At 46.6% G+C, this 17,806-nt stretch overlaps 1 protein-coding gene and 1 pseudogene across 1 annotated transcript; both read right to left on the bottom strand.

The window, feature by feature from the left end:
- Positions 1 to 8,728: 8,728 nt before the first annotated feature.
- On the bottom strand, positions 8,729 to 17,599 carry LOC139005312 (SNW domain-containing protein 1-like; annotated as a pseudogene).
- LOC139005311 (transcription initiation factor TFIID subunit 1-like) lies at positions 11,584 to 17,203 on the bottom strand. Its single transcript, XM_070407597.1, is given in 6 exon segments — positions 11,584 to 11,630; positions 11,633 to 12,185; positions 12,187 to 12,959; positions 12,962 to 13,114; positions 13,117 to 16,653; positions 16,720 to 17,203. Coding segments are annotated over 6 exon segments (5,532 nt in total). The 5' UTR covers positions 17,189 to 17,203.
- Positions 17,600 to 17,806: the final 207 nt, after the last annotated feature.

Here is a 17,806-nt window from a genome sequence, read left to right as displayed (position 1 = left end):
CCTTCTTCTCTTTAAAAAATGAAGGTTATGTCCAAGTAGAAAAAAAAAGTAAATTAATCGGAATTGCCTACTATTTAGATCTATCATTCGTCATTTGGAGATTTTAGTTGTGGTTTGGTTTTTTTTTAAAAAAGTAAAAGTAAAAGTTGACTCAAAATAACAAAATGACTGAATTTTCAAAAAATATGGGAAGATCTTGTGAGGACTCTTAATTACAGATACTTGGAATAGTAGCACCATCTAGTGGTCAAACTTCATACATTCCAAATACTAGTAAGTGCAACAAACATCCTTATTCTCAGGTTGTGTTCTAATTTGAAAATATTTTTAGTTTATTATTTCAGAGGTTCTGAATTTTTAAAAGTCTCTGAAACATATTGAAACCTTACAACTATATATCTGTTTAAAAATGAAAAGCATAAATGTGTAACTCAACAATTGCATCAAATAAAGATATTGTTCTGTTTCATCCCCAGCTTTACTATTTTAGAATTTAAAAAAAAACAAAAACAGAAAGATAAAAAAAAGTACAACCTAAATCAACTTGTTGCAAGTCACCCACGTAAGCTTATAGCAGAAGAAGTTTCATTTTCCAGCAAAAATCAATGAATTCTGTGGGCAGTGTGCCCTCCTGTAGTGCTGCTACCTAGTGCTGCCCCTTACAGAAACTTGTCCAACAACACTCACTTGCACTGATATTTCCTAGATTTCTCATTCTGTCACACAGCATTTTAACATTCTATAACCCAGGCCCTGTACTCTGGTTCTTCCTTCAAATATTAAATAGAGCAACTAGCCTGCCTGGTGTGGTTGAATTGTTGAGTCTCCACCCATGAACCAGATGGACTTGGTTTGAATCTTGGTCAGGGCTTATGACACAGTTTCAGGCTAGATTCCCTTAGGGGGGCTTGTAGGAGACAGCCAATCAATCATTGTCTGTCAACATTGATGTTAGTCTCTCCCCGTCTGCCCTTCCTCTCTCTGAAATCAATAAGAAAACACATTTATCAACATAAACACATACACTAAGTTTGGCCATGTGCCATAGAAACTTCTCAATTCCCTTACCCAAACCCAATCTTCAGAGGTAAGGCAAAATCCCTAGACTCTTCAGATGATAGGTTAGTGGAAATGGTAAATGCAAGCACAGAGAATTAAAAAATTCCTAAGTGTTCAAATAAGGAAGAGGGTTCTGCTGTGTACAACTGAAGAAGGAAATGAAGAGCAGATGACTCAACTGAGGATCCTTCCCCCTCATCTTTTCCCAGAAAAAGGCCCCAGGAAAACAATGACTAAAGAGGATGAAAGAGGCTTGAATCCCTGCTATAGCTAACAATGATCGGGGCAATGAACAGGAAATAGACAGGAAACAGGGCAATAAATAGTTCAAAACCATTGGACTAAGCCTTCTGATGGTGCTCAGTCATTTGGCATGTGCCCTGGAAATAAGAGGTCATAGGTTCCTTCCCTGTCATGACACGTGCCTGGGTTGTGGGCTCCATCCCTAGTGGACAGAGTGCAAATGGCACAAAACCAATGACTGCTTCTCATCATCGATGTTTCCATCTCCCTTCTCCTTCTTCTACAAAATCAATAAAAATTTGTTAAAAAACAACAGAATTTCTGCTTTTACAACTTATATTCAACACTAGGATGGATTCCTATACAATGAAATTAGACACGTGAAAGAAGAAAGAGGAAAGAAAGCTTTCATAGTTTATATTATTAGCTCAGCATGAATGCATAATTAGAACTTTTCCTGAAATCTATAATTAGTGAAGTTAGGAAGAAATGAGATCAGTGAATCTCTTCTAAACAAACAAAAAAAAAATTGGAAAGGAAATTTACAATGCATGTTACATGATCAGAAACTGAAATTCCTAAAAATGAATCTAATAAAAGTTATATAATTCTGTGCATATAACCTATAAAATGCTATTGAAAAAAAAACACAAAGGAAAGAACTATGAGTCCTGTAAATGGAAATATCCCATATTCATGGATTGAAAGACATAATATGGTAACTATGTCCAATGTCACTAAACAGACCAATACCAAAAATAGGATTCAATAACTTAAAAAATGTATGTGCATATACATGTGTATGTAATTGAGAAGTTGGGTTTTAAATGAGCCTATGACTAGGACTCTTAAAATGCATTTTAGTCAATAAAGGAGAGAGAGACCTCACTAAAAATGAATTAGTATTGCAGGCATTATCACCTCCATTACTTTCATATCTACATAGCACACATATAACAGCTTCCATAGTGTGGGGCAGAATATTTGTGTAAAAGAAGGGATAAACTGTCATAGCCACAGGGTATAAAGGTCTGTCTAAGACAGCGGTTCTCAAGATACCCTATGGCTTTTTGCCTGGTGGCTCAGGACTGTGTATCACATTTGATGCTCAGCTGAGATTCTGATCACACCTAGAGTACAAGTGACCTCGTCGGTTTATTAAAAACCGACGTCATAGGGCACATCTGAAGGACGGAGCCAACGCGCCTATGTGCTCTTTTACTTCCAGAACAGTGAACTGGAAGGAGACAGTGGGGAAGCCCTCTGCCCTGAGACGGAGCACAAGGGCCCTGCGTCCACCCCACGGGGGCCCGAGACTGCCCCCAGCTTCACGGGTCCCGGGTCCAAGAAGCCCAATCAAGAGGCGCCAGTCCAGCACACCAGCTTACAGCAGTGGCGCTAGCTCCAGGAACAATCCCGACCTCAGCCTCAGTTCAACCTCAGGGAGGTCGAGCATGCCCTGACCGCCCAAGCCTTCGTTATTCACCAGTCCTGGAGCAGAGGGCACTGGCCAAGGGCCTGGTCCCAGAGGGGGACCCAAGCAGAACAGGAGGAAGAAGAAGGGGCACAGGTCTGTGCTCGCATGCCAGTGATCTCAGAAGCAGGAGAGGCGCAGTGGCCAGCGGGAGAGCCTGGGGCTGAGCACTGGGTGGGGGTGGGGAGGGTGTGTGCCCTGACAAGGACTCTGCAATTATGGCAGAGTTGGATACCCGTGAACCCACATAGGTGTTTTCTTTTTTGCTGTGTAAATCCTCACCCAAGGATACTTACCCATTGATCTTTAGGGAGGGTGAAATGGAGGAGGAGAGACCCACAGAGAAACTTCAATGTGAGTGAGGCACAAATGGAGGTCACCTACCGCACCCAGCCCGACCAAGGAAGGTCAGGGATGGAGCCTGCAACCCAGGTAGTTGTCCTGAAACAGAATCCAAGCAGTGAGACCGCCTCTCTATCCACTGAGCCCCAAAGCCAGGCTGCACATCATGATTTTTATGGATCATTGGGGGCGGGGCGTGGCGGGGGGAAGGAACATTGTTGTGTGCATTGATTTCAGTTCTGTTGCCAAGGCGTGCCCTGCGTCTTGAAGCCCATCAGCCCATGGCACAGGCTTCCCAGAGCTGCTAACACTCCCAGGCCACTCCTGGGACTAATGTCTGCAATGGTTCCAGGTCCCCCTCCGAGGCGCATGTACAGCCGTGTTGATGTGAACCTGGGTGGATTGGCGGCGAATGCACAAAAACATCCGGGTACCCTCCTGGGATCAGCAGCCCCGCACACCCGGGAGACCTGTGTGGCTCACTAGAGACCCCCAAATATTTCTAACCCCTCCCTGGTGGGCTGTCACTGCTCTTGCCACCCAGGAGAGGCTGGGAAATGTGTAACCATATACCCGAGCATCCTCCAGGTTTTCCACCATAGCCCACACCCTGGATCTGCCATCGCCAATGAGGGTTGTCCTGAGCCCACCCGAGCCTGTCTAAATAGGTATTGTCCCCTCCTCGACCCAGGAAACAGAGATGCCGCCCTGCAAGACGTGGAGAAGGTGCCCTGCGGGGCTCCTCTGGCACCTGAGGAATCTCCCAAGTCCTCTCCAACAGTGGAAACACTTCAGTGGGCCCCGTCGCGCCCTCTACTGGTCGAGGCGCGCCAGTGCAAGCGCCCCTCTCACAGCCTCCTCTGGGGAAGGCAGAGCCAGGTGCCTGGACTTTCAGGGTTCTGGGCAGATCCACGGGCTGAAAGTCAAGCAGGCGGCGCTGTCTTGGAGAAGGCAGGGGCTGAAGAGTGCCCATGGATGCCAACAGACCATGCAAATCAAGGAGTGTCTGAGCGTGACTGCGGATGTAGACACACACACACACACACACACACACACACACACACACAGAAGGGAGCACAAGGTCCGCTATCATGATTTCTGCTGAGGGAGAAACCAAGATGATTTCTGCTGAGGGAGAAACCAAGATAGCGACATAGGTAAACACCAGAAATGGCTGCCTCCCACAACCACTTCAAAAATAGAACTAAATGGCCAAATGGACATCATCCAGAACCATAGGAAGGCTGGCTGTCTGGAAATTCTTCAAAAAGCATGAAAGAGAAAAGCACACTGAGGCTCAGAGGAGGTGCAGCAGTAAAGTGCAGAGGCACGGAGGCGCACCTGGCAAGGGCTGGAGGCTAGGACATGGTGCTCACAGAAAGGGCTGGCAGCTGAGGATGCGGTTTTCTTTTTCAATGGGGAGGGAGTCTCAAGCTCCCAAATGCTCTGAACTCCAGTTCTGGGCGAGTCTCTGGAGTCCCAGACTCATAGGGGAGAAACTGGACTGTCTGGCATCAGTCAGAACTCGAGGGTGGTTTTCTCTCTGAGGTGCTTGCAGAGATTACCAGGACACTGAGAAGCAAGGCCCCTTAGGGCAGGACTGAGGAGCAGCCATAGCTGCTTGCTCCACCCTGTTGATCCCATGAGACCCTGCCCCACCCAAGCTGTGCGCAGATGCTTTTGCATATGAAAGGCCTGACCCTTTGCAATTGGAAAATTACCTCACAAACTGCAACTGTGTCAGAGAAACCCAGAACATCCAAAAGAAGGCCCAAGGCCCCACACTAGGTTGCATTGCTTCACAGCTGGGCTCCTGCTGGGTAGCCTCAGGCAGAGGCTAAATTAACACCTCCTTAGCGATCCAAGAGTCAGTGTACCCAGTGGTCAGAGTGGGACCATCCCGATTACAAATCAACAGATCCATAAGGGAAATAGTCAGGGGGCCGGCTCAGTGAGCACCAAAGCCCCACTGAAGCAAGTCTTTCCCCAGAAGCCTGTCTCCAGCATAGTTCTCCCACTGCAGACACAGCTGATTATCACAGCCAATTGGCCTGGAGGCCAATTCCTCCCTGTGATACCTACAACAATCAAGGCTTAACTAGAACAAGACTGTACACAAAGCCCACAAAGGGCTGCACCAAGAATGTCCATCCCCAGTAATTGGGGAGGCTGAGCCACTGGGCCCTACAGGACACCTAGCACAGAGAGCCACTCTATCAACACAGGGAAGCATAAAAATTCGGATACAAAGAGACTGGTCACAAGTGACAGAAATGGAGGAAAGCAAACTACTGGGTCTAGAGTTCAAAAGCACACTTTTAAAGTTTTCCAAGAATTTTTTAGAAACCACCGGTAAATTTAGTGAGACCTTCAAGAAATCTACTGAGAATCTCGACATTATGAAAAAGGACCAACTAGAAATTCAGCATACAATGACTGCAGTAAAGAATATTATACAGAGTCCTAACAGCAGACTAGAGGATGGCAAGAATCAAGTCAAAGATTTGAAATATGAAGAAGGAAAAAACACCCAACCAGAAAAAAACAAAAAGAAAAATGAATCCAAAAATATGTGGATAGTGTAAGGAGTCTCTAGGACAACTTCAAGAGTACCAACATCTGAATGATGGGGGAGCCAGAAGAAGAGAGAGAGCAAGATATTGAAAACCTATTTGAAGAAATAATGACAGAAAACTTCTCATACCTGGTGAAAGAAATAGACTTACAAGTCCAGGATGCTCAGAGAACCCCAAACAAAAGCCATCCAAAGAGGACCGCACCAAGACACATCATAATTAAAATGCCAAGAGCAAAAGACAGAGAGAATCTTAAAAGCAGCAAGAGAAAGAAACTCAGTTACCTACAAGGGAATACCCATACGACTTTCCGCTGATTTCTCAACATAAACTTTGCAGGCCGGAAGGGAGTGGCAAGAAATATTCAAAGTGATGAATAGCAAGAACCTACAACCAAGATTACTTTACCCAGCAAAGCTCTCATTTTGAATCAAAGGTCAGATCAAGAGCTTCAGACATAAGAAAAAGCTAAAGGAGTTCATCACCACCAAACCAGTATTATATGAAATGCTGGAAGGTATCCTTTAAGAGGAAAAAGAAGAAAAAGGTAAAGATACAAATTATGAACAACAAATGCACATCTATCAACAAGTGAATCTAAAAATCGAGTGAATAAATAATCTGATGAACAGAATAAACTGATCCAGAAACAGAGAAACATGGAGCAGACTGTCAAACCTCAGAGGGAAGGTAGGGGAGGGTCGGATAAGGGGGAGAGATCAACCAAAGGACTTGTATGCATGCATATAAACATACCCGATGGACACAGACATTGGGGGTGAGTGAGGGCATCAGTGGGGGTAGTGGGTTTGGGCTAATAAAGTAGACATGTAATATCTTAATCAATAAAAAAAGTAAAAACAAAAAATAGAACTAGAAAAAAATATTTCTGCTGAGTGACCCACGTCTAGGAGATTTACTGTGGCTTTTTTCCTTATGGCTTTTCCCGGGCCCAACAGAGCCTGTCTAAATATTTACTGTCCCCCCCTTCAAACCAGAAAACGGCGATGCTGCCCCACAAGGCGTGCAGAAGGAGCCCTGCCAGCCTCCTTGGGCACCTGCCCCATCTCTCAAGACCCCCAAGCCCATGAATCGCTTAGGCAGCCCAGTGTTGCCCTCTCCTGGTCCAGGAGCGCTGATGCAAGCCTCCTTGCCACCCCCCCACACACACACACACTTCCTCAGCCTCCTCTGGGGGAAGTGGAGCCATGTGCCTGGACCTCCCCAGGCGAGGGTAGACCCGAGGGGGGAAGATCCAGGCGGGGGCACTATCTGCAAGAAGGCAGGGTCTCGTGTGTGTGTGTGTGTGTGTGTGTGTGTGCGTGTGTGTGTGTGTGTGTGTGTGTGCCATCAGATGCTATCCTACAACTGAAATCCACGGGTGTGCCTGCGTGGCCGCGAACATACACACAGGAAGCACACTGTCGGGCATCAAGGTTTCTGCCAAGTGACCCATGTCTGGAAGACTCACTATGGCTTTTTGCCTGGTGGCTCAGGCCTGTGTATCACATTGGATGCTCAGCTGAGATTCTGGTGACACCCACAGTACAATAGACCTTGTTGGTTTTTAAATAAACAGTCGTCATAGGGCACATATGAGGGACGGTATCCTAAAACTTTTTGGAAGTCTAGCAGCCTGGGTTTCTTGTATCCAAAATGCTGCATCACTAGATTCAAAGCCTCCGGCCCCTCTGGCTTCATGGGTAACAACTGTCCCTACTTTATCTATTGGTCCCAGGAGCAATTGGGAAATTCTCTGGATGGGCTGATTCTGTATAGTTGTGGTGGGTGGGGAAAGTAAAATCTGTATTTCTCCTGTGTAGTCTGCATCAACCACCCCTGGGATGACTAAGATCCCCTGTAATGAGGTGGAGCTCCATCCTAATATTAAATCTACAGTTCCCTCAGGCAGCGGCCCAGACACACCCCTTAGGAATGGCTACTACTGGCAAGTCTGGGGTTAGTATTGTGTGGGTGGTTGAATGGAGGTCCAACCCTGCACTGCCTGGGGTTTCCCTGAAAAGGTCAATGACTGATTGAAATTTGCAGAGGAGTTGAGGGTTGATGCCCCTATTATTGCAGGGGCCTGGGGCTGACCCCCTCTCAAGTTTCCCAATTGAGGTGATGGGATAGAACCTCCTTGGGAGCGGTTTGTAGAATTAAAAGCCGACCATTTCTATGGTATTTTGATCTACATTCTTTCCCCAATAGAATCCTTTCTGACATCGGGGACAAACAATTTTTAGAGCATCAATATTGTTCCCTGAATTATTTCCAGATGTTGAGGAGCTTGCCACCTGGCCTGGGTGTCATTATTTTTATTTGTGCATTCTCTGCTATAGTGCCCAGGTAAGGCACAAGAGTAGCAGTTCGTATTTCTTTTATTACCTGTATTATTGCTGGCTTGTCCTATGCCCTTTACACATTGAGGGTATGTCTCCCTCTTGAGGGCTACAGCTATAGCTACACCCTGTATAAATGCTGGACTTACTTCAACACACTGGTTTTTATTTATTTATTTAGTTAGTTAGTTAGTTAGTTAGTTATTTTTTTCTAAATGTTTTTATTTGAAACAAATAGATACACCAAGCAAGCGCTTACTTTTCCCACTCCAAATTAAATCAGAGCACATTAGGGGCATACATTATTTGGTAGGACAGTTCCAATAGGTGAACATCCTTGTACTCACTGTGGTTGGGTTACCTTTACTCATAAGCAAGCAGTCATTCTTACACAAAATATTAACCCAAAAGTACTAACGTCACATAAAAGGAAGTGGTCTTAAATTCATTTATGAGGCAGTATGTTTTATAAATGCCAAAAGCTGGGAGATGCATAAACACAACCCACTCGTTAAAAAAACTAAATAGTTCAAAGTAGAATTTGCCATTCCCCCTTTCTGCTGTAAGAAAAAGTAGTGCTGGGATCTGACCCCAGATTTGGTTTATATCTGGCCCGTTTACAAAGTGTTTGCCCATATAACTTGCATCATTATGGTTATGGGTAATAGTCCATTCACTGTGAAGAGTTGTAGCTATTCCTTCCTCGTCTTTTTGCCTTCATGCTCATGTTCCTTGGGGCGGCTGCTAACTGAGGGTCTTTCAGAGCCACCGTGCTGTTTGGCTTCCTCCAAGAACTTGTCCAAACCAAAAGGATCTTCCTCAAACTGAACTGGTCCTTCTCTACCTCTTTGCTGATGGTCTAAACCAGAAAACTCCTTTTCGGGAACGAACCTGTTGTTCTGTATCCTGGCTTCTAGATCATCACCATACATGTCCTTATCCAGATTTTTACTGGGCCTGGGTAATATGCTAGGCCATATCTTTACCACCTCTCCAGACTTGATCATAGACATTGTAAATTTCATCTCCTCCACCTGCAAAACCACTGTCCATGCCCTTGGATTGGTTGAACAGCCTTTGGTCATATGGAACTTCATTGGAAGTCCGAGGATTGGACACACCAAGAGCAATGACCTCACTGATGTCGCGATTTTCATTTCTCTGCAGTTTCGACCTCTTATCAGGCGCTGCCCTGGAAATTTTCCAGTCATGCTGTCTCTCTTCCCGCCTGTCATCCCTCTCAAATGCCTCCTCATCCTCTTTTTCCACATGCGTTTTGTTCTCAGCTCTTCTCTCCCTAGCCTTCTGGGCCATTTCTCTCAGTTCCTCTTCATGTCACTCTTTTTCTTTTTGAGCCATCTTTCTCTCTACTTGAGCACGCCTTCCCACAGCTTCACGAGCCTTCCGATCAGCAGTGTAGAGGGCTTTAGCCAGTTTAGCAAAATTTTCATTGATGTGAACTGTCTGCAATCCTCTTCCATCAGCAGCCAGACCTTTGTCTGATGGAATCGTATAACCCTTTGCATTTTTCCAGTTTGAAATACACGGAGGAATCTTCCACTCTTGTGCCTTCACAGTCATCTTTCAACTAGGAGAATGCATGACAGGTGCATGAGGAGAAGGTGGTCCTCGGGGAATTTATTTATCTTGAACCTTGGAGGATCCATTGGATCTTTCTGTATTTCCACCATACGAATAACCCTCTGTTTTGCTCTAGAGTTGAAAGCCACACCTTGCTGAGATGGTGTGTATGGGAGATACTGAACTGGCATGGCAGCAGCAACCTTCTGTGATACAGATTTTTCTAAGGACACCCTTGTCTTTTCTGTTATCTTTGTAATAGCTTCTTCATCAGGTCTTTGCAGGTCTGAGTCATCTGCATTCATGACCTCCTTGGGAACCTGGTCAGTGTACTTGCTAAAAATGACCTTGTCTTTTGACTGTCCTTGCCAAGCAATTGCATCATATTCAATTTTTCCTTCAGCGTCCACCTGAATGGCCAGTGCATTTGACATTTTTTTTTCTTTCGTCCCATATCCAGTGGATACTGGGCCATGTGGATCTCTGGAAAAGCACCTCCATCTCCAAAGTCCTCTACTAACCGAGGTACCCAGCCTTGCCGGTACCCATACGGGGGGAGGTCCTCTTCGGGAGGCTACCAGTGAGGTGTGCCGTGAACTCTGGGATCTTGACTTTTCTTCAGGCTCAAGCTGGCCTGAGACAGCTAGTATGTGCAGGTAAAAAACTGGGGAGCGCCATCATCTTCTGCTTGTTTTCAGTGCCCGCGACAGCACTGTGGGAAGCAAACTGTTTTATAAAATCATTTATAGTTCCCGTTCTGAGAATCAGCCTTAATAAAGCCTGACAGGTATTTTTAGCATTTTCAAAAGCCAGTTGTTTGATTAGCATATCGGCTGCCTCGTCATTAGTGATTACTCTCTTGACTGCTTGTATGAGGCAAGAAAGAAAATCCTGATATGCTTCCTCGACCTTATGTTTAACCTCTGTAAGGGTCGTTGTTTTTCCTACTGTACAAGGTAGGGATATTCAGGCATTTACTGCACCACTGGTTACTGTAATAAGTGCCTCTTTGGGCATATACATTTGTTCCTGAGCCGTGATATAATCACCTTCTCCTAATATCGTGTCTAGGGTTATTCCTCCTCTGAAATTTGTGCTAGTGGCTACAGCTCTCTTAGCAAGATTGTCATGTTCAGTTTTCCATAATAAGTAATCGCCTCCTGAGAGACAGGCTTTACAAACCTGTGACCAATCATAAGGAGTCATCCATTGACTGCCTAGGGCTTCACAAAGTTTTGTGTGTAAGGAGTTAGAGGTCCATATTCAGAGCTGGCCAATTTTAATTCTTTAAGTATTTTGTAAGGTATAAACCCCTAGGTGGGGTTTTCGTGCTCACCAAACTCATTCTCATATGCATCTGGGAAGCAGAGTGAGAAGTCAAGATCTCCATTAGCTTCAGCTTTTCTTATTGCCCTTTGAAATTTAGACATGGAGCTCATAGGAGCCGGAGCACCTGATTTAGGCTTCCTTTCTAATGTACGGAGCCTGTTTTGAATGGGGCGGGGGGGGTGGCTCTCTCCTCTCTACTGACTGGAAAGGACCATGGGTCATGTTTGTGTTCCAGCCTGCTGGAAAACTGAAACGATACCATGCTTGGGAAATTTCTAATAATACCAAGAGAACATAGAGTTATTAGTCCTTTCATAATTTCTCCTTCTTCCCCAGAGAAAACTGATACAAAGAGCAATAAATGAAGTCAAAGGCAAGCACTGAAGGAGGAGAAGATTGCTCTATTTTTATTAGTAGAAGGGGGAAGGGAGCTGCTTGATTTTAATCCAAATGGTGGCATTTCCCCAGGAAGATCAGGAGAGGCAATTAGTTCAATATTATTTACTTACTATTTTTTAAAGGCTAAGGTGTTAATTTAGCTGGTGATTTCAGGGTCAGACGCTGTACGAATAAAAACACATTAAATCACCTAGGCTGGGGAACAGGGAAGGCTGACCAAGGAGGCCCAAAGGAAGCCTCATTCATCAGAGCCCAAGTCACTGTCCCCGGCAATGGAGTGGAATTTTCACTGTCCTCCTGGTCCTCTGACAGGTGGACCTGGCATAGTACGCTTGGCCCAGAGCGCTGCTCTTCCTCTTCATCTTCTTCCTCCTCTGATACCTCATGCCCACCGATGCTGCTGAAGCTTGTGTCTTGGGTGTTCGACTTGGGGTCGGGCTCCTCATAGCTCCCGTAACTGATGTTGCTATCCTCCAAACCATGAGAAGCTGCCCCACCATCTCCCGCATAGGACATCATGCTTTCTTCATTTTCCATGCCCATCCTTGGGTTCTCCTGAAGCATACGGGGCTGATTGGGTATCATCCCACTGGATCCCACATCAGAGTCACTTCCGCTTTCACTCAGTTGGGTAGCAGAGAAAGGATTATCTCCTTCTTCATCACTGCCAGCATTTTCCTCGTCATCTTCTCCTTCAGACATAAGCAAATCCTCATACAGGACACTGGCTTGAAGCTGTTACATGGTTCCTTCCTCTTCATCTGCAAGATTGCCATCTGCATCTTCACCTTCCTGTGTCACCTGCTTTTCTGGAGTGGTAGTGGGAATATCCAGAACAGACCATATCGCTCCCATCTTGAAATACAGAGGCATCTCGAGACATACTGAGGGATGTGTTGGTATCCTCTAAATCAGGTGGCTGAGGTGCATAAGGCCCTGGGGTCCTTGGGTCCAAACTGTCTAGTTCTGCTTCTTCCAAAGCTGCTTCTTTAGCTGTACAAATATCCTTCTCAAGTTGAGTCAAATGTTCGTTATACTCAGTCAATGTCTGGCAACAGACATTCACAATCTCTTGAGCAGTCTTAGTATCCTGACTTCCAGCCCCATTGTACTTAACACTGTTAGAAAGGATAAGCTTGGCATTATCTGGGAAGCTCTTTCAAGTCTGATACTTGTGCTTGGAGATATTCTTACATATAGTCTTTCAATCCATTGGACTGACAATCACTTTATAATAATCTGGAACAAACTTCTTATTAACGGGGTGACGAAATGGCCAAGAATCTGGAACTGCCATCATTTTCTGGGTGGCAATATTATCCAGAATAAACGAAAATGTCACTGGGTCATCACCATCCAACAAGGGATTGATAGCTTTCTCAAAACGAGCCAATTTGTCTTCTCTCTCTTTGAGTTTTTCATCACAGAAATCCAGCTTGGATTGAGAGCTCTGGGTCAATGAGTGCTTTGGCCCATTGTGGGTTGTACCGTTTTTCACAATGAGCTCCAAATGCTCTCTGAAGCCTTCCCGAGATGGGTAGAGGTGTTCACGCACATTTTCACAAAGTGTCTGTAAGTCCATTGGTCGAATAATAATTTTGTAGTAGTCCTTTCAACCTTCCCATTGACTGGAATGTGGAAAGGGTAAGTATTTGGAAGATCTCTCATGTCGTTGATGACAGACTCCAGGGTAGATGACAGTGTCACCCTGGGGTCTGTCCGGCGCGGGTGGATGGTCTTATGAGGTCTATTCAAATAGTCACAGTGGGAGTGTTTCCACCTCGCCGTTTCTTCTTAGGAGGGAGTTGCTGTTTAGGGAACTTGAGAACCAGAGACTTTCTGCGAACCTCATCTGCACTCTCAATTAGCTGTTTCCCCAAAACAATCTTGGTACCTTCAACCTTGATAAGTCCTTCACTATCATTCCGAATGACTGTCTTTTCCAACTCCTCTTCCTGTTCCTCTGTCATGGAAGGTGGAGCACTTGTTTGGTAATAGAGGGGGCAGCATCTGTTTGTCCTCATGTGCCCAATGGCTCCACAAGCCCCACATTTCAGTTTTAGGGCAGGGCGCTGCTTCAACTTGTTTGGCTTTTTCTCAGGAGGACCCTTGAGCTCTTCCTTCTCCCGGTTCCGCTTAAGCCGCCTCAGCTGCCCTTGAATCCTCCGCCGTTCTTTCCGCATCTCTTCTCGATGCTGTTCATCCAGAGGGGCGGATTTTCGAATGACCTCCTCGCTTTTTGCAGTCCGTATGCGCACATAGGCGTCTATGACAGCTGGCTCTCGGACCGTCTCACAGCGAACATACTCTTTCCCCTCTTCATCTCGAAATGTGCGATAAATCTTGAGACAACGGCCAGTGGCAGAAGAGTTCCGGCTAGTCACAGAGGCTGTATCATCATCTCTGTGATGGTTTCCTGCTGCTGCCGAACCTGCTGCCAGTAGCATCCTCTGTAGTTCCTTCCGCTCCTGCTCCTCCGGTTCCCGTGCCAGCTGAGAGCTGGTTTTCTTATTCTGCAACATGTTCTCTAGAGCCTTCCCCATTTCTTCAAAGTCATTGTCTTCAGCTGAGCTGCTATCTGTATCAGTTGATAAGACTTCAGTTGACGACAAAACCTTGTTTTGTAGGTCAAAGATGCGTTGGCATTTCTCTTTGTAACGTTCTTGCTGCTCAGCCACAGAAAGCCTTGATCCACGGGCAAATTTACTCATTGGCCCTTCCCCAGAGTGGGCCTGTTCTGTTGACATTGTGCGCACCACATCAATCACTTCCCAGCGGGACAACTTTTTCATCTCTTCCTCAGGCACGCCAAATTTCCGTAGAAGTTGCTTGGCGTTTTTCAAAGAGAGGCGACGGAGGTCTGCATCTGTTCCTGTCACTGTTTTCTTCACTGGCTGAGGCTCTTTACCATCCTTCTGTTGTGTTGGTTTGTTTGGAATCTTCACATAGGAAAATCCTTCACCGCACCCTGTGGGATCTGCCACCCCAGTCACCTGCAGGCGACACTCGCCCTTCATGGCAGCAATGAAGGCCCTTGTGGTGTTCCAAGGAGCAGTGCGAACCTCATCATCAGTCTTCATCTGGAAACCTTCCTCGTTTTCTTCTTCTGGAGCAAAACAGGACTTCTCGCCATAGCCAGCATCCTTGAGTCGCTGCTCTGCAGCTCTCATACTGTAATAAGCACAGCACTGCTCTGGAGACACCATAGCTCTGATCTCCTCTTCAGTTGGTAAACGAAAATCAGGCTTCAGCACCCACCAATTTGAGTCCATCCCTGTGCGTTTGAAGTCAGCACAGAGCTTTAGCCTCTTCTGGAGGCTGCTTTCTGAGTGAGAGGGAAAGGCTGTTGTTATATCTTCCATTCGGATCCGCCGTGGCCGATCTGCACTCTTCCAGAAGAGGCGGTAAATAAAAACCTGGAGAAAGTCTCGAATATGTGTTTTGGCCCTTTTGGAGTTGGGCCCAGGAACTTCAAACAAGGGGCACTGCTGGCCAACCACAAAGATATCCACCAATTCCCGAATGTAGTAACCTTGCCTTGTCCGAATGATAAGGAAATCGGTTTCTGGCATCTTATGAAGATAAATTGGGGCACGAAAGAGATTGTTCTCAAATGCCTGCAGCAACTGTCCAGGATGGAGAGAGCCCAGGAAAGGAGAGGTATGGCAGTAAACAGTTTCTCCATATTTACAATCTGGGGCCCCGGGATCTTTTCCAGGTTTCCGCTTATAATAGTTTTTTATCTTGGTTGCCATGCCAATCTGCATCATTAACGGTCCATTTTCCTCACTGTATTCTGCTAGAATAAGATCTCCATCTTTGCCTGTGAGGTCCTGAGATGTGCGCATAAAAAACATCTCTCCACCACCTAAAGCTTGCCTCTCTTGTTCTCTCATCTGAGCCTTCTCTCTTATGTGCTTTAGCAAGGGTTGGACTGAGTGGGGACCTGGCTGAGACAATGCCCCAAAGGAGTACTTCTTCAGAGCTGGGCGATGGAATTGCCGGAGTTTGATGGGCCCCATATGGGTGGGGAAGAAGGGCTGCCGTAATTCCACAGCAGGAATTGAGTGCTGGATACCATTTCCTCCAAAAGTGCCTCGAAGACGCTGTTGCTTGGGGTAGTAATACTCATCATTGGAGAGATTCCATGGATCTTTCACTTCTGGCTGAGACCTGTTCTGCTGTGGTTCCTCCTTGGTGACTCCTGTTTTCCCTAAGAGAATCTGACTCTTCTTTAGAGATGATTCCTTTTTACTCTCCTTGGAGGGGGAGTTAGATGTGGCCTCTTCCTCCTCATCAGGAATTTCCAAAATGAGATTCTCATCATTGGGATCAAGTGTCAAAACAGGAGGCTCCAACATCCGGGGCATGGCCTGAGCATCCCAAATGATGTTGTCCTCCCAACGTCCATACACCAGCTCCTCATTGTCAATGGGAAAAATGGAGTCCCAAGGCTTGTCATCATCCAGGGTGGCTGCACAACCTTGCTCAACATTGTAAGCCATGGCATTTCTAGTCGTGCTGGAAGGAATCCAGCCTGCCAGGCTTGCACGCTGAGGTCTTGTCCCTTTGTGTTTGACATCCTCCCCATCCCAGATGATATCATCCTCCCAATGCAGTTGTGTCGCCATCAGGAAGTTTTCATCAGCCAGAAGATCAGTGCCACTGCTGTCCTCAACTTTCCTAAAGTCCTCCATCATTCTACCTTTCATCACAGGTTCATGTTCCATCTTTCTCAGTTTGAAGCCATAGTCAAACCCACTGCCATCTTCAGGGACACCCAGCATATCATACCACAGTTGGGCAGGCCCATAACGCCACTCAGCTACTCTGGCTTTGGTATCTGTCACTTTATCTATATCTCCAGTAGACTGGGAGAACATGGACTCCACAGGAGCCATCATTGTGATTTCATCGTCAGGGAGACACTGCTCTGGAGGTGGTGGCGGAGCATAGTCGTAGGTCCATAAAGTCTTCTGGTTGACTTCTGATTCTACTGAGCACTCCACCTCCTGAATCTGCTCTTCCTGTATCAGCTCACGGTGTTTCCTTTTCCTCTTTCTCTGAGCACTCCGCCAAACAGACGGGACATTCTTTCCTGGTCCAAAAAGACGTAGGAAGCGTAACGCCTTTCCAGGCCGAAATTCTGGGAAAAGTTCTGTGGCACTCAGCAACAGCTTGGTAGCATCATGCTGCATAATCCCAGCCAACGGTAGGGTCAGCTTTCCATCCCCAGATTCTGCCTGTGTTGCTTCCTGAGGTCCCATCACAGATTCTGAGTCAGAGGAACTACTGAAGTCCACTTTTCCTGAGGCCAAAGAGGAAGGGGCAAGGATGGAGGGCATGATGATGCCTCCTCCATCTTCAGACACACCAGTAATAGCCTCCTGGTCCTTATCCTCCTTTAATGGTTCTGGGGGTGGAGATGGAGGAGGCATCAACTTGCAATCAATGTCTTCACAATCAGCATCATAGTCATCATCATCATATTCTGAGTGGCAAAGGGGCTGCAAGCTCCCAATTGTGTGCTGGTATCTCCGACTTTCATCTTCTGCCACCTCACTGATGTCTGAATAGTCCACAGCATCTTCTGTGCTCCTGATCCATCCTTCATCATTCACCAGAGCACCGTCATTCCAAGCCAAGTCTTCATTGGCCGTGAGTTCAGCGATCAGGCTGCCCAGACACAAAGCCCCCAAGCCTGCCAAGTGCTTCTTACACTCATCGTCCAAGACGCTTTCCCCCTCCAGCTGCAAGGCTCCGTTGATGTTGCCGAAAAGGAATCCAGTTAAAGAAAATGGGCAGCCCCCAGTGGAATCTTCATCTCTGTCCGTGTCTGACATGATGGCGGCCGTGGCACCCGCTGGGCGCCCATTGTTGGGGTCCAGGGGTTCCCAAAGGTGTGGACGGAGTCGGCGAAGAAGGAAGTCTTTTGACTGTCCTTGCCGAGCAATCGCATCATATTCAATTTCTCCTTCAGCGTCCACCTGAATGGCCAGTGCATTGGACATTTTTTTCTTTCGTCCCATATCCAGTGGATACTGGGCCACATGGATCTCTGGAAAAGCACCTCCACCTCCAAAGTCCTCTACTAACCGAGGTACCCAGCCTTGCCGGTACCCATACGGGGGAGGGTCTCTTCGGGAGGCGACCAGTGAGGTGTGCCTTGATCTCTGGGATCTTGTCCTTTCTTCAGCCTCAAGCTGGTCCTGAGATAGCTGAGTAGGTGCAGGTGAAAAGCTGGCGAGCGCCATCTTCTTCTGCTTGTTTACAGCGCCCGCGACAGCACCGCGGGCAGCACACTGTTTTCTAAAATCATTTAAAGCGGAGAGCATCACGACCCCACCTAGGAGGCGGCTCCTGAGGTCCCCGCACAGGCCGCACCCTGGGCCCGGAGCTTGGCTGTCCCGCAGCCCCCTTAGCGACAGGCGTGAAGCAGGGCCGGGCTCGAAAGGGCTAGA

Source organism: Myotis yumanensis, unplaced genomic scaffold, assembly GCF_028538775.1.
Source record: "Myotis yumanensis isolate MYYU_CA2020_CCGP unplaced genomic scaffold, mMyoYum1.0.hap1 SCAF_3, whole genome shotgun sequence".
Classification (NCBI taxonomy): Eukaryota; Metazoa; Chordata; class Mammalia; order Chiroptera; family Vespertilionidae; genus Myotis; species Myotis yumanensis.
Note: the sequence above shows the minus strand (reverse complement) of the source record. Positions and strands in the feature narration are given on the sequence as shown.